Genomic DNA, 12,864 nt, shown 5'->3' with positions numbered 1-12,864 from the left:
TAACTGTTTGAATGCAGAAGGGTCACTTTCAGTTTTGAAAAGAGTGCTTACATTAGTGACCTAATTTGATTAGAGAAGGATTGTGGTTTTTTCAAGTTTTTAGAAACATCTTGTTCCTCTTTTCTTTTTGCACAAATTTTTTTGGTAATTGTTTGATTTTGGTTGGAAATTCAAGAAACACAGTCAGCATTTTAAAAGCTGTGCACAGCCTGTGAAAGACAGTTGAAATTTTTCTGCTTTTAAGAAAGATGAACTCTTTCTGGTGTAGTGCATTTTGCATAAGCTGATAATGGTCTTGAGTTAGAAGATCTTTTTGGCAATTTGGTTTTTAACATTTAGATTTGACATTAGAAAGAATTTCTTGTCAGCACTGGAACAGGCTATTCAGGGAGGTGGGGATGTTGCCATCCCTGGCAGTGTTTAAAAGCTGTAGATGTGGCATCTAGGGATTTGTGGTGGTTGTAGCAATGTTAGGTTACTGGTTGGATGCCTTGACCGTAAATGTCTTTACCAGTCTAAATGGTTCTCTGTTTCCAAAACACTAGTAGACATAGCTGCACTCAAATTATTTTTGCCTGTTGAATAGGCCTAGCTGCCAATATGCTATGGGTTTAGTTTATCAGTTCCTGATTTTATGTTAAACTGTTTCAGTGGGTCTCATCCTAGTCTGGACTATGGTTTATATACACATATTGTCTTACTGGTCTTCATCTTTTGCTGGATTTTCTTTTTCTCCCCTAATATTTTTGTATCATCAGCACATGGGTTTAGCTTCTAAAATAGCTAATATTGGTGCTTCCAGTAATAAAATTGTATTGAAATAACAAGACACCAGTGAAAATTAACAGCTAATGTATAGTAGAAAATAGAAATGTGGGAAAGGTTTCAGATGACATCTAGTTTTCACAAACTTTCTGAAGTCTGTTTGTAAACAACGTTTCCTTGCTCACCTGAGTTTTCTTTCAGAAACTTCTATATACTGCAGGTTAGATGCCTGTGTGTTAGAAGATTGTTTTACTGCATGTTTTAAAATAAAGAGCTGCATGTGGTAAACCTTAGTGTGGAAGCAGGTATTCTAGGCTTAGTATTTAATAGAAATTGTGTCAATAACAGTAATAGATATAGCAAAAGGCAGCCTTGTTTGAATAATGTAATTTTTGCTGCCATATGTTAGATTGCATACTATTTTAATATTGATTGTAGGTGTTTATTTTACTTCAATGTTCTGTATGGTTAAAACTTTGTTTAATTAAGAGAACCATCAGCTGTGTTTTCATGGAACAGTGAGTAACTTGCAGGGAATTCTCACTAGATTAGGGCTTTCTTGGCAATTGTCTTTTGAATATGCTCAGTATAACCTTTTTTGTCTGTAAAAGGCATTATACATGTAATGTGTTTTTTCTTCTTTTTTTTTCCTATTTCTAAGGCTGATAAAGAATTTGTGTGGTCTCTTTGGAAACATCTGCCAGTGTCAAAGCCAGATCTTACTCAAGCTGTCAGCTTGGTTGTGGAAAGGTGAGTTTGAAGATTTAACATGCTGCTAAAACCAAAAAGCAACCAACCTCCCCTGCTGATACCACATTCTTTGTCTTTCTAATTGAGAATTATGTAGAGTTCTAAAAATTTGTTGAAAAAGTTTCATTGTTAAATTTCATCAAGAGTGCCTAGAATACATTGCAGATTTTCTCTTTTTTTGGTGCAAGTTGAAGCATACTTTAAAATCTGTTCTCACTGAAACTGCTGTGCTGCAGTTCAATACCATATTAAAATTATAAATGTTTTGCCATATTTTGTTTTCCTGTTGAAAGAGCAGGAGGAGGAAAATGACTGGTAATTTTCCAGTGTCATAAGCTGTTGGGTAACAGTTACATATAAATTATGTTTATCTGAATTCTTGAGGAAGTGAAAAGCTAAGACTTGGTAATAGAAGAGATAACTGTCACAGGATCATAGAACATGATGCATTGGAAGAGGTTGGAATCATTGAATCCTACTCCTTGCTCTGCACACGACACACCAAGAATCGCATCATGTGCCTGAGAGCACTGTCAAAATGCTTCTTGGACTCTCTCAGGCTGGTGCTGTGACCATTTCCCTGGGGAACCTGTTCCAGCGCCCAGCCACCCTCTGGGGGAGGAACTTGTCCCTGACTGTAAGAGCTTCTATCTCCATCAATACAGACAAGTAGGATCTTACTTCTGCAGCTTATTCCTCTGAGGATAGTGATGGTGATGATTTCTTCATGATACTTACTATCATCTGATTCCTACAAATGTTAGTTAATTATCACAGTATGCAGTTAATTGTTTTGGAATACTAATATTTATGAAATCAGATTTTTATGTAGGCGAAAGATAAGGAGAATGTGAATGAGTTGGCTGTCAGAATTGAAACACTTAACTTTCTTAGGGTGTCATGAGTTCTTTCTTTTAAAACAAAAAAAGGGGATTTTTAAAAAAGAGAAAAATAATGGATTTTAACTTTTTTTAATGGCATGCCAATTTTACTTGGGAAGCTTGTTATAGATTCATGAGGGTTCCTGGCTCCTTTGGGTTTCCATTGAGTGCTTTGATCTTAGAAGGCATGTTTTGTTGTTCACATCTTTCCTTCCTGGACTTCTTCTGTCATGTTCTTTTACTTGTGAAAATACAGTATTAACTTCTTTAGCTAGGAGTGCATTTCACAGAATCATGGTATTGTTAGCATTAGAAGGGACCTTGGGAGATCATCTAGTGCAACCCCTCTGCCAAGGCTAGTCACCTAGAGCAGGTTATACAGGTATGTGTCCAGGTGGATTTTGAGTGTCTCTAGAGAGAGAGACTCCACAAACTGCCTGGGTTAATAGCTTGGCTGTTTAGACAGTATACTATTCTTACTATTGTTTTCAGGTTTGATTTGGGAAATAATTTTAATATACAATGAAGACTGATGCACAAATTTGTAGCATTCTTCATTTATGTTGAAATGGAAAATCATAATGTTTTATTTCCTAATAAAATTTGGTCATGTTTTTATGAGGACATCGGTGGTAGAATTCATCTTCCTTCATAAAACATAAAAAAATGAGAGAACTGATTAAAACATATAAATACAGTATTTAATCTATGTTAACATACATTGCATGTATAGAAGCACAACTATATTGAAAAATTTAAAAAACTTTATTGTCCTAACCACATTTTATAGATAGCTGAACAATGCGGAAAATTGTAATTCTTTTACCTGAAGCTTAAGAAGGCAGAAGCAGGTGTTCAGGCTTATTAACATTCTTTATTTATGTTGTATATAAAAATAACCAGGATGTTAGGATGAATTGAAGCATAGAGATATTAGAAAGCATACATTTAAATAATGGTCAGCAAATGAATTGTTTGGAGTTCTTGAATTGTGTGCCTACACAAGTTTCTCTTCTTTGTTTATTATTTTTCATGTCTAGGAATATTTTTATGCTTAATAGATGTCCCTTGCTTTAAATTATTTTATGCTTTATTTAGAACAGAATTTGGTAATTTTGTGTATTTTCCTTATTGTTACAATGAATATGGTGCTCTTATATACCATCTTGATGGACAAAAGCAGGATAATAAGCTCAAATTTTTTGTTTGTGTTTTGCACAGTTTAGAGGCTGGTGATTGGTATGTGAGACCCTGCCAACATACTTTTGATAACGTGCTTGTCTAGTTTTTTTATGTTCTCTATTCTTGAGAATTACACTAATGTTTTAGAACCCTTTTGAACTCAAAGCAATACATGTATATCACAGCTTTTCCATACCTCTCTGAACTATGGAATTAAGAAAGAAAAAAATTGCTTCCACAGCATCTTTTTAGGTGTTATCATTACTCCTGAGAACACTGGAATAGGTGTGGATGAAACCCATTCAGTATATAGGAGTTTTATTAATCACAACTTTGAACTTTTGGGTTGCTTTGGTTTGACAGATGGAGCAATAGTGTGTATTTTTCTCTTTAATTGATGTAGCTTCATCTCTTTTGCCTGAGAATGGTCTAATTGCCTCTTTGGAAATAGTTTCTAGCCCAACTTTACCCGTGAAACTTCTGCACAACCAAATTACAGCCCCATAAATTCTATCCTACCTTTTCCAATTATTACTGTCCGTAATTATTTCCTTAGTAGCTTCAGTTTCATGACTGCACTTCTTCACACACTCATCCTTTCACAAAAGTTTTGTCTTATTCCCTACCTTATAGGAGTAGATAATATGTTTCTTTATGCTAGTATCAGTTTATCTTAGTTCAAGTACACTGATTGCCTTTAAAGGGAATCTGCTATCCACCACTGCGGCTGTCTAGAAAATTACAGGACAATAGATTTTCTGGCTTTGTTAATCTGGGAAAAATACATGGGTTTGAAGAGTCTAAAAGGTGAGATGATCAAATAACTGCTATAAGCAAGATGATTTGTGAAGTGTGCCACTTGGGAGGATCTGTGCTGCTTGCAGCCCATTTTTCTATATTATACAGAGTTTCAGATGAGCTGGAAATTGAAAATTTACACTAAAATCTGATTAAAAATATTTAAATCTTACAGATTTTTTTCTGTCTCATCTGTATTAGGAACAACAGAAACCCAGTCATATTCAAGTTCAGAACTTTTTCTATCTTACTCAGGCTTGTTGTGAGATTCTGAGATAGAAACAAAAGAATGGGATAAATTTAAACCTTTTTTTATTTCTTCTTGTGACATGGATACCACTAGTGTTTGCATAGCTTCATTTTTCAGTGTGCTCTTTCCACCAAAAATTCCATGACCGAGAAACTTCCATTCCCCGCCAAATATTTTAGACTGCCTGAGGTCATATAAGCCAGATAAGTAATGGAAGCAGACAGAACCTAAGAAAGCACAGGCATGTGTACCCTTCTAGATCATATATATTTATATAAAGAATCAAACAATATTGTCTAGTATATTTCAGTCATTAAATTGATGAAAGAGACAGCTAGGCTTTTTTCACAAGATTACAGTGGCGAGAATAAAAATATGCAGGACAAAATGTTCACTTAGAACCTTACAACTTACGCCACAGATGTGTGATGAAGCAAAGAAGATACATATTAGGAGGAATTGAGTGGGCAATACTATCTTTACGGTAAGGTAATTTGTATTTATAGCATTAGAAAATTCCTTATAGTATCTTTCCAAACAAACCAGGAAAATATAAAAGATTTAATTTGGGGGGCATAGGGAGAAATTACTAGTACCTTGCTGTTATTTGTCTGTTATTTTCAAATGCTTTCATGGCCCCAAAATAGAAGTTCTTCTGCCCTAAAATTGTAAAAGTATAGCTTGTACTTTTTTATGGCTATGCTGCTGATTCCTGTAATACACCAATGATATTATACTTTTCAGCAGTCTTTGCAATTCTTGCTGGATAACTGTAACTATATGCCCAATTTAATATTCAGATATAAACAAAAAATTATCTTTACTGTGCAAATGAGAAATGCCTTTGGGATATGTAAAAGCCTCCAGGTATTTTAAACAAGCCATTGTAAAACTACTACTCATGTTAGTATACTTTCCACCTACTTTAAATACTATTGATCTTAGTATTATGTAAAGAGTATGCTATTTCTAGTTTGCTGCCTTTTGAAAGATTTTTTTATGATTTAAAAAAAAGTTGCTAGAAAATAGCTCTTATTAAGTAAATGTATGTGTAAACTGGAATGGAGCTGGGTTCAGATGAGAGTGTGAAAGGTTTTGAAATCTTTTTGCAAACTTCTGAACTCTGCTTTAAGACTCTTCCTTCTGTAGTACATGCAAGCATGACAAGTCAACAGACTAATTTTCCTCTAGGGCTTCTAGCTGACGCTTTTCCTTTTTTCTGGAAGGGGGATGTAGAAGGATCCATTAATGATCAAACTGTGGCAATGATAGAAGACGTGGTAGATGTACATGGGGATTGTATTATGTGAGATGGTATACTTACCTTTGGCAAGTCTGCCTTATGCAGATGTTTTTCCATATCTAGATTTCAAGTGTGTTGTGTATTGCAGGTCTTAACAAAGGCAAAGAACGGATTTATCATTCCAGGCCACTCTTAAAAAACATGGCAACCTGAATGTTAGTGCCAGTGATTGAGAGTTTTGTTGTTCTTCTTCCTGAGGAGTTACATTTGTGTAAAGGTGAACAGATGGACAAAAATATGGCAGAAAAGCAAGAGATCAGAAATAACCAAAGAATTTTTGGAAAGGTAATTGCAGGAGCTTACACTGTGGTTTGCAGCATCCTATGAATAGCAAATTGTGGAAAAAACCTAAACAGGTTGACATAGATTCTTCACTGACTGCTGATATGCAGATTTACTGAAAATGTCAAGTACTTTTTATGTAAAAAGGATAAGTGAACGTGCTGTATGAATGAATACTATAGATGCCTAAGTTAACTGAAAAAATTAAAAATCTCTACCTCACATCTTTTTGAAGGGACAGTAAACATTGTGTAGAAGCTTTCTTAAAACACCCTTTTACAAATTAACAGGAAACACAATGGCAGGAGGACAATGATGTAAACAAGATGTAAGCCATTACCATTTTGTCACTGATTTTAAAATACAATGGACTGTCCAGTTATTATCACACAATATAGTGGACAGAATAATAGAGCATAAGAGTACAACCTTTCTGGCTAAGGTCAAATAATTGTGATTTTCTACAGTTAATGAAAGTTTAATATCCTGTTTCATTAAAAATTCGCAGAACGTTGAACATAAGTCAACATTCCATGGAGAAGAAGGTATTATGCAGTTTGCATGTGTGCATATCTGCATATCGGAGCACAAAATATTGACATGATAATTGCAGTCAAGCCTGATTGAACAGTGGCCTCTGGGAATTCAGCTGGTGTTGTACCAACTGGATGGCTGCTCAGGACACAGTTTGAAATGCAAGGTGCAAGTTAGCACTTTATTCAGCACAGGCAGGCATCATTTAAAAATCCTTGGGGGAAACCCTGGTGATGTGCAGATGTTAAAGCAGTCTGTTCTGAAGTGCTGATATTTTGAACACTGTAAAAGACTTGTGTATTTTAGATGAAAAATGTTTGCAAAATTATTGGGCAAAAATGTCACCTTTTTTTCTACTATTTTAGTGTAAAAATACATTTAGTATCTTATGTTTGTTCCTTAAAATAAGACATCATCATATGCTTAAAATAAGTCTTATTCCTTAATGTATCATCTAATAAATTAAATCAATCAAGTTAGAGATGCAAGAAAATTTATGTTTCTGTAATGATGCCTTTTCATTTTGATACATATCATGTAATATAGAACTGGCTCTATAGATAATTTACTAAGGAAACAATTTCATTTAACATTTCTAATTAGATCTTAAATTATTTTTGTAAAGAAACAAAAATAGGTGTATATAATTTTTTATGGAAAGTAACTACTGTTAGAAAAGCAGTTAGAAAAGTGCAAAATGTGGTATTAATTTAAATTCTTCATTGCTCCATGCTGTTTGAATCTTTTAGAAGTACTAACTATAAGTATTAAAAGAAAAAAGTAATTGTCTATCAATTGTAGTTCATGAAGTATAAGGATTTTCTAGACTCTTAGATGAAATCTAACTCATGATTAAGTGAAAATGATTTAGCTTTTTTTTTTTTAATCAATTCTTAGTACATGGAAATACAGTGAGGTTTCTACTTGGAAGATTAAGGCATAGGCTCTGTTTCTACTAACCAATGACTATGCAGTCACAGGGATGTGACTGTACACAGTAATTACAATATTGGTACCATATTTACCGTAACATTGACAGTCTGTGCTCTGCAACTTCACTTTGCACATGGGTGATTAATTATCTATTTAATACAAGCAGAGAATGTATGAATTATGGAAGTCTGTAAAATACTTGGAAGTTGGAGGACAGGGAGATAAGGTAATCAAATTAAAGCTGTATCACACCAACTGATATTTTATAGCTTTTCTAGTTCTGCAGCCCTGTAGAATCAATGAAATGTCTTTCAAAACTCACATTGTTGCTGGAAGCAGTTTATTATAGTTAGAGATAAACTGTTAAAATGCAGCCTTTACTGTTTACCACACTGCCCAAAGTTTGCAGTGTAACCTTAACTTTCTATTAAAAGACCAAATTTGTAGATATGATTTTGGTTTTGTGATGTTTTGGGGTTTTTCTGTTTAGTTTTGATGTATGTTTGTTTGGGTTTGTGGGTTTTTTTTTTTTTTTTTTGGTTGTTGTTGTATTTATTGTTTGTGGGGTTTTTTGGTTGGTTTTTTTAATTTGTTTTTTGGGGGGGGTTTGTTTTTTTTTTTTTTAATTCAGTGATTTTAAAACTGCTAGGATGCATTCCATGAAACATGTAAATAGCAAATTCAGTTTATTAATTAAATTTATTTTCATTTAATTGATGTAAATGTGACATAATTGTATGCAACTCTAAGTTACTTTTTCTTGACAAATGGTTAAGTGCTTGTTTCATTAAGACCTGTGGTACAGTACAGGATGCCTCTTTTCTTGTACTGCTTTTGCTGAAGATTTTAGGAAGGATGTTGTTTAGAAACTTGAACAGACTTCTTTTTCTTAAATATTAAGGCTTTTGCTGTTTTCATATCTCATTCATGGATAACTGTTTCCTCAAAGTCTAATGTTTCATTGCTGGCAAGCCATTAAAATGGTGCCAAACATCAAGAACATTGTCTTGTTGTATAATTGAGAGGAGCATAATACAGGAAGAAAATCATAATAGAGAAATGTGTCAAGCTTAAGAATATTTTATCAGTTTCTTCATTTTTGTGGGAAGCTGAATCTTGATAATCTTTGTAGCTAAATGCATCTGTGTTAAACATTTAAAATAGGTAGTACTCATGGGAGAACTGATTGGAGCTTAGAACTTGTACAAATTGACAGCCTCTCTTCACTCCATTTTTCATCCTAAAGAAGTCTGCAAATATTCTTAGCTCATATCATTATTGCTCATCAGTGATTCTAATTAGCTAAACAGGAGTTTGTCTCAGTCATTGATCATCATCAGCTTCTTGACAGTGCCTGAATTTTCCCCCCCCCACATTCCAATGGACTTTTAAAAATACATTTTAAGTACAAAATAGCTCAAGGAATGAAGTTATTCAAAGAGGTTTTTTCTGAATATTTGTTACCCTTTTAAAAAAGAAGAGATGATGTCTGCAATTCCTATAAAGTCCTATTTTACAGTGTGACAGCAGATCCAAATATGATGTATAAGTTCCAGTCTGAAATACTCCCTTGATTGTCTGTGGGGAGCTATCCTGTAAAAAGCATGGGAAAATGTCCTATGCCATCAGGAGAAACTGCTAATAAAGTTGCATTTGAGGTTTCAGCTTATACTTTAGGCTGCTGACAACTTCCATTTTGTACTTAACTTCTAATAATTAAAGCAGTTTTCTTTATCTGTGGGTGGTTACATTAAACTATTTTTGGGGGCATTAGCAAGCATGTCATATCTAGAAAGCTTGAAAGAAAACACTGTAAGGGCAAAATATATTAAATTTATTTAAACTTTTCCTAGTCATGATGGTGATGATAGAACTGTGTTTATAAACTATGTTCTTTGACATCTTTGTTTAAAGGAGTGCTTTACCAAGCATTGGAAGGAAAATAGGAAGGAAAATGCTGCATTTAACTAGAAATGTGCTGTGAACTGTTGTCTAGTATGTAGCTCTGTTACAGGCATATTTTTTGCTTTAACAGTGATCTGCTTCTTTTTTCTCCTCTGAAGTCACAGACTTTATTCTGTGAACCCATGTTTTGAAACCACATCCTAAAGTCAGAGGGCTGAATTAGCTGTGCATACTGTTTTTCACAGCTGTTTGTTCTTTTACCTGGCTCTTGGTTCCCTTATTTGCTTCCTCTCTTTTCTCCCTAAAATAATTTTTTTAAAATTAACCACTCACAACTCTGAAGTTCCTTAGGGATATGTATCTAACTTTCCAGATTTTCAGATCATTTAATGCATTAGAAAACAAGTTTAGTAATAATTTTCAAGTGATGATTGCATAGTGCAGTTAGGAGGCTAGCTGATTATACGGGTTTTGTGTCTTGATTGAGTCTCGCTTTTTGAAGTCTGACTTTGAGAAAGGAGATGGGACGATGATGGCATATCGTGGCTGGTAGACTTAAGGTCAGGAAACTTCTGAGAGCTGGAGACAATGCTATTCAGTACTTCATGGGACTTGTGTGTGGCTAATGGTATGATTTGTTCTGTGTCTGCACCTGACTATTCCAAGTACTTTACTACAAAGTACTTGGAATAGTCAGGTGCAGACACAGAATGAATTTGTCTTCTAAAGCTCTTAGGATTTTGAATCAGCTAGTGTGTGTCTAATCTTAAGGTGTCTAGCTGTAATTAAGACCTGAGGAAACTTTGAATGCTACATTTCTTACAATTCAGATTAATATAGGTCTATCACTTCCTCAGGTAGATTATAGTGTAGCATGCTTATGGAAGAGTGATAACCTTCCTCCCCAAATATTTGGGGTTTGATTACTGCAACTGTTGTCTTTCAGAAAGGAAAGAGTTAAGATCCCACTGCAAAGTAATTTAATATGAAGAAGCATTAATATTTCTAAATTAGAACAGTTTTTGTTTCATTTACATTGTACCTATCATGAACAGTATGTCTCCTTCAGGAACATTCACAGACTTTTGGGTTAAATATTACACCAATACACTATTCAGCCATTTTTACATTTTTGCTTACTAACTCCTGTTCTTTAAGGTTTCTATTATCTTCTAGTACAAAGTTTTATATACTTACCAGAAAGTCTTTTACCATGTTTTAAAACATGACTGAGAGTGTGACTGTGTGACTTCTGTTAGCTAGATACGTGTTACAAGCAGGGTAAATCGGTTTCATAGCCTCATAATCTGTCATGCTTTGAAACCTGTTTATTGTTTTGGCTCTGGTACTTTTTTTTTTTTTTTAAAGATATCACAGCAGAACTTTTAGAATGCGTTAAATAATTTCATATTTGCATGAATTTCTGTAATCACAGTCAACTGAGTTATGTTCCTGTAGGTTTTCAGAGATAAACTGTGACAGCTATAGGTGGTCTGTAGCTGCACAAACAATTTGGCCTTGACAGACAAGTTACTCGACCAGCTGGCTTGTTAGCTCATGAAGTGAGTAAGTCCCCAAGTATAAAAGTGATTGGCTGAATTCAGGCTCAAATGAGAGGACCCCAGCCAGTTCCTTTGACCCAAGGATGCGCCCACATCATTGGCCAGTGAGCTGGGCAGAGTTGAAACCTTTGTCCAGTCAACTCTGTGTGAGCCAGAAATTTGAAGCCCGTATAAAAGGGTCTACCCTTCAATAAATGCTGGCTGTTGCTGCATGAACGTGGAGTTTCATGTCACTTGTCTGTCTCTGAAACTGCAACAATAAACTATGAAAAACTGTCCGTACTACTTATTTTACTGCTTATGACTTTCTAGCAACCTATCATGCAATGGCTTGATGGTTTTGATTGGAGGTGATCAGATACTTTAAGGTCAGTATCTGATATTCATTTTTTTGTTAAGTTTCTGTCTCTCAGTTAAAATGTTAAATACATTTCAGACATGAAATGTCTTTTGGAATACTTGTTGAAGATTCATCATATGATTTCACAGCACTGAGTTATTTTCTTTATGAAGTAGATTTTTTTTCATGCAATACAACTAAGACTACTTCCCTTATATTTTTATTTTTCCTAAGCTAAATGTAGCTTAAATGCATACCTTTTCAGATAGCTTTTTCTTAGTTTTCTTCAAGTCCTACAACATATCCTTGCTGTATTTTTGAAATAGGAGAGAGCTATTTAGAGTTACAATGCCTTGAGACATGAGTTTCCAAAACCCTCACTTCAAATTCCATACCATTTTTCTCTAGTTCTTTGTTTACTCAGTATTGGATTAGATATTTTAGCAGTCATAGAACTTTATTAAAAACCACCGCATTATTGAATGGTCTATTAATGTCAGTGTAGTTTAGTTTTTAAAATCTCTCATAGCATTAGACTACACAGTAATACTTAATAGTGGAGAAAAATAATCCTTCATGTATCTACTATCCTTATTGGCCACTGTTACAGAATGCTTTGGCATCTTAAGCCTTTTGTGTACAGCTGGATATTTTCATCCACTTTAGACAGATTTACAGACTCATGTGTACTGGTGTTTCATTCCCTTCCAGCTCTGAAATATTCCTTTTTTGGTAGAGGAAGAGTTGCTCAAATGGGCTTCTCTAGCTTCCATAGGTGGCTGACACCAGCCCTGATGAGAGTTTTAACTGTATTGTGAGAACAGAGATAATCTGAATGAGTTTCTGCTTCTGTCAGCTGTGGTGCTGCAATTGCCTGAAATGTTCGGACATTTATAGGGAATGTATATTTCTCAGCCCTTTAGTCACACATGTGGTAAGAACTTTTGTGCTAATATGAATATCCTTACTGTTGTGACATTTATTTTCTTTCTGCCTAAAATGGAAGCCAGCAAGGGCATAGTGTTCGAACTCAGTTAAGAAATAAGATAGCAATGAGATGAGGTACTTTGTTAAACAAAGCAAAGTGTTGCAGAGGTGATAATGCATGTGCACTTATTGTGGCTCTGCTCATCCCCCTTACTCAAGCTTAGGAGTCTTTTTTCTTCTGCTGGTATAAGTTACACATTCTGTCCCTGTGGGATATAGAAAAATAATTATCCATGATGTTCAAACGTGTTGTTTCAGACATAAAAATGCCATGTAACTGAGATAAGGACTTCACAAACTTGAAGTAGCTTGGTGATTCTACATTGCAAAGAAGGGACAAAAGCATTTTGCTCACTCTGTGTTCAAATACACTTTTCTACATTTGGGAAAGA

General features: G+C 34.5%; 1 protein-coding gene across 1 annotated transcript in view; it reads left to right on the top strand.

Moving 5' to 3' along the window:
- The window catches only part of CNTLN (centlein), a 178,819-nt gene that overhangs the window by 14,860 nt on the left and 151,095 nt on the right, over nucleotides 1-12,864 (top strand). The window contains 1 exon segment of the mRNA XM_031056874.1: nucleotides 1,427-1,515. Within this exon segment, the coding sequence (XP_030912734.1) occupies nucleotides 1,427-1,515 (89 nt within the window).

The sequence above is a fragment of the Geospiza fortis genome, unplaced genomic scaffold, assembly GCF_000277835.1.
Source record: "Geospiza fortis unplaced genomic scaffold, GeoFor_1.0 scaffold12, whole genome shotgun sequence".
NCBI lineage: Eukaryota > Metazoa > Chordata > Aves > Passeriformes > Thraupidae > Geospiza > Geospiza fortis.
Note: the sequence above shows the minus strand (reverse complement) of the source record. Positions and strands in the feature narration are given on the sequence as shown.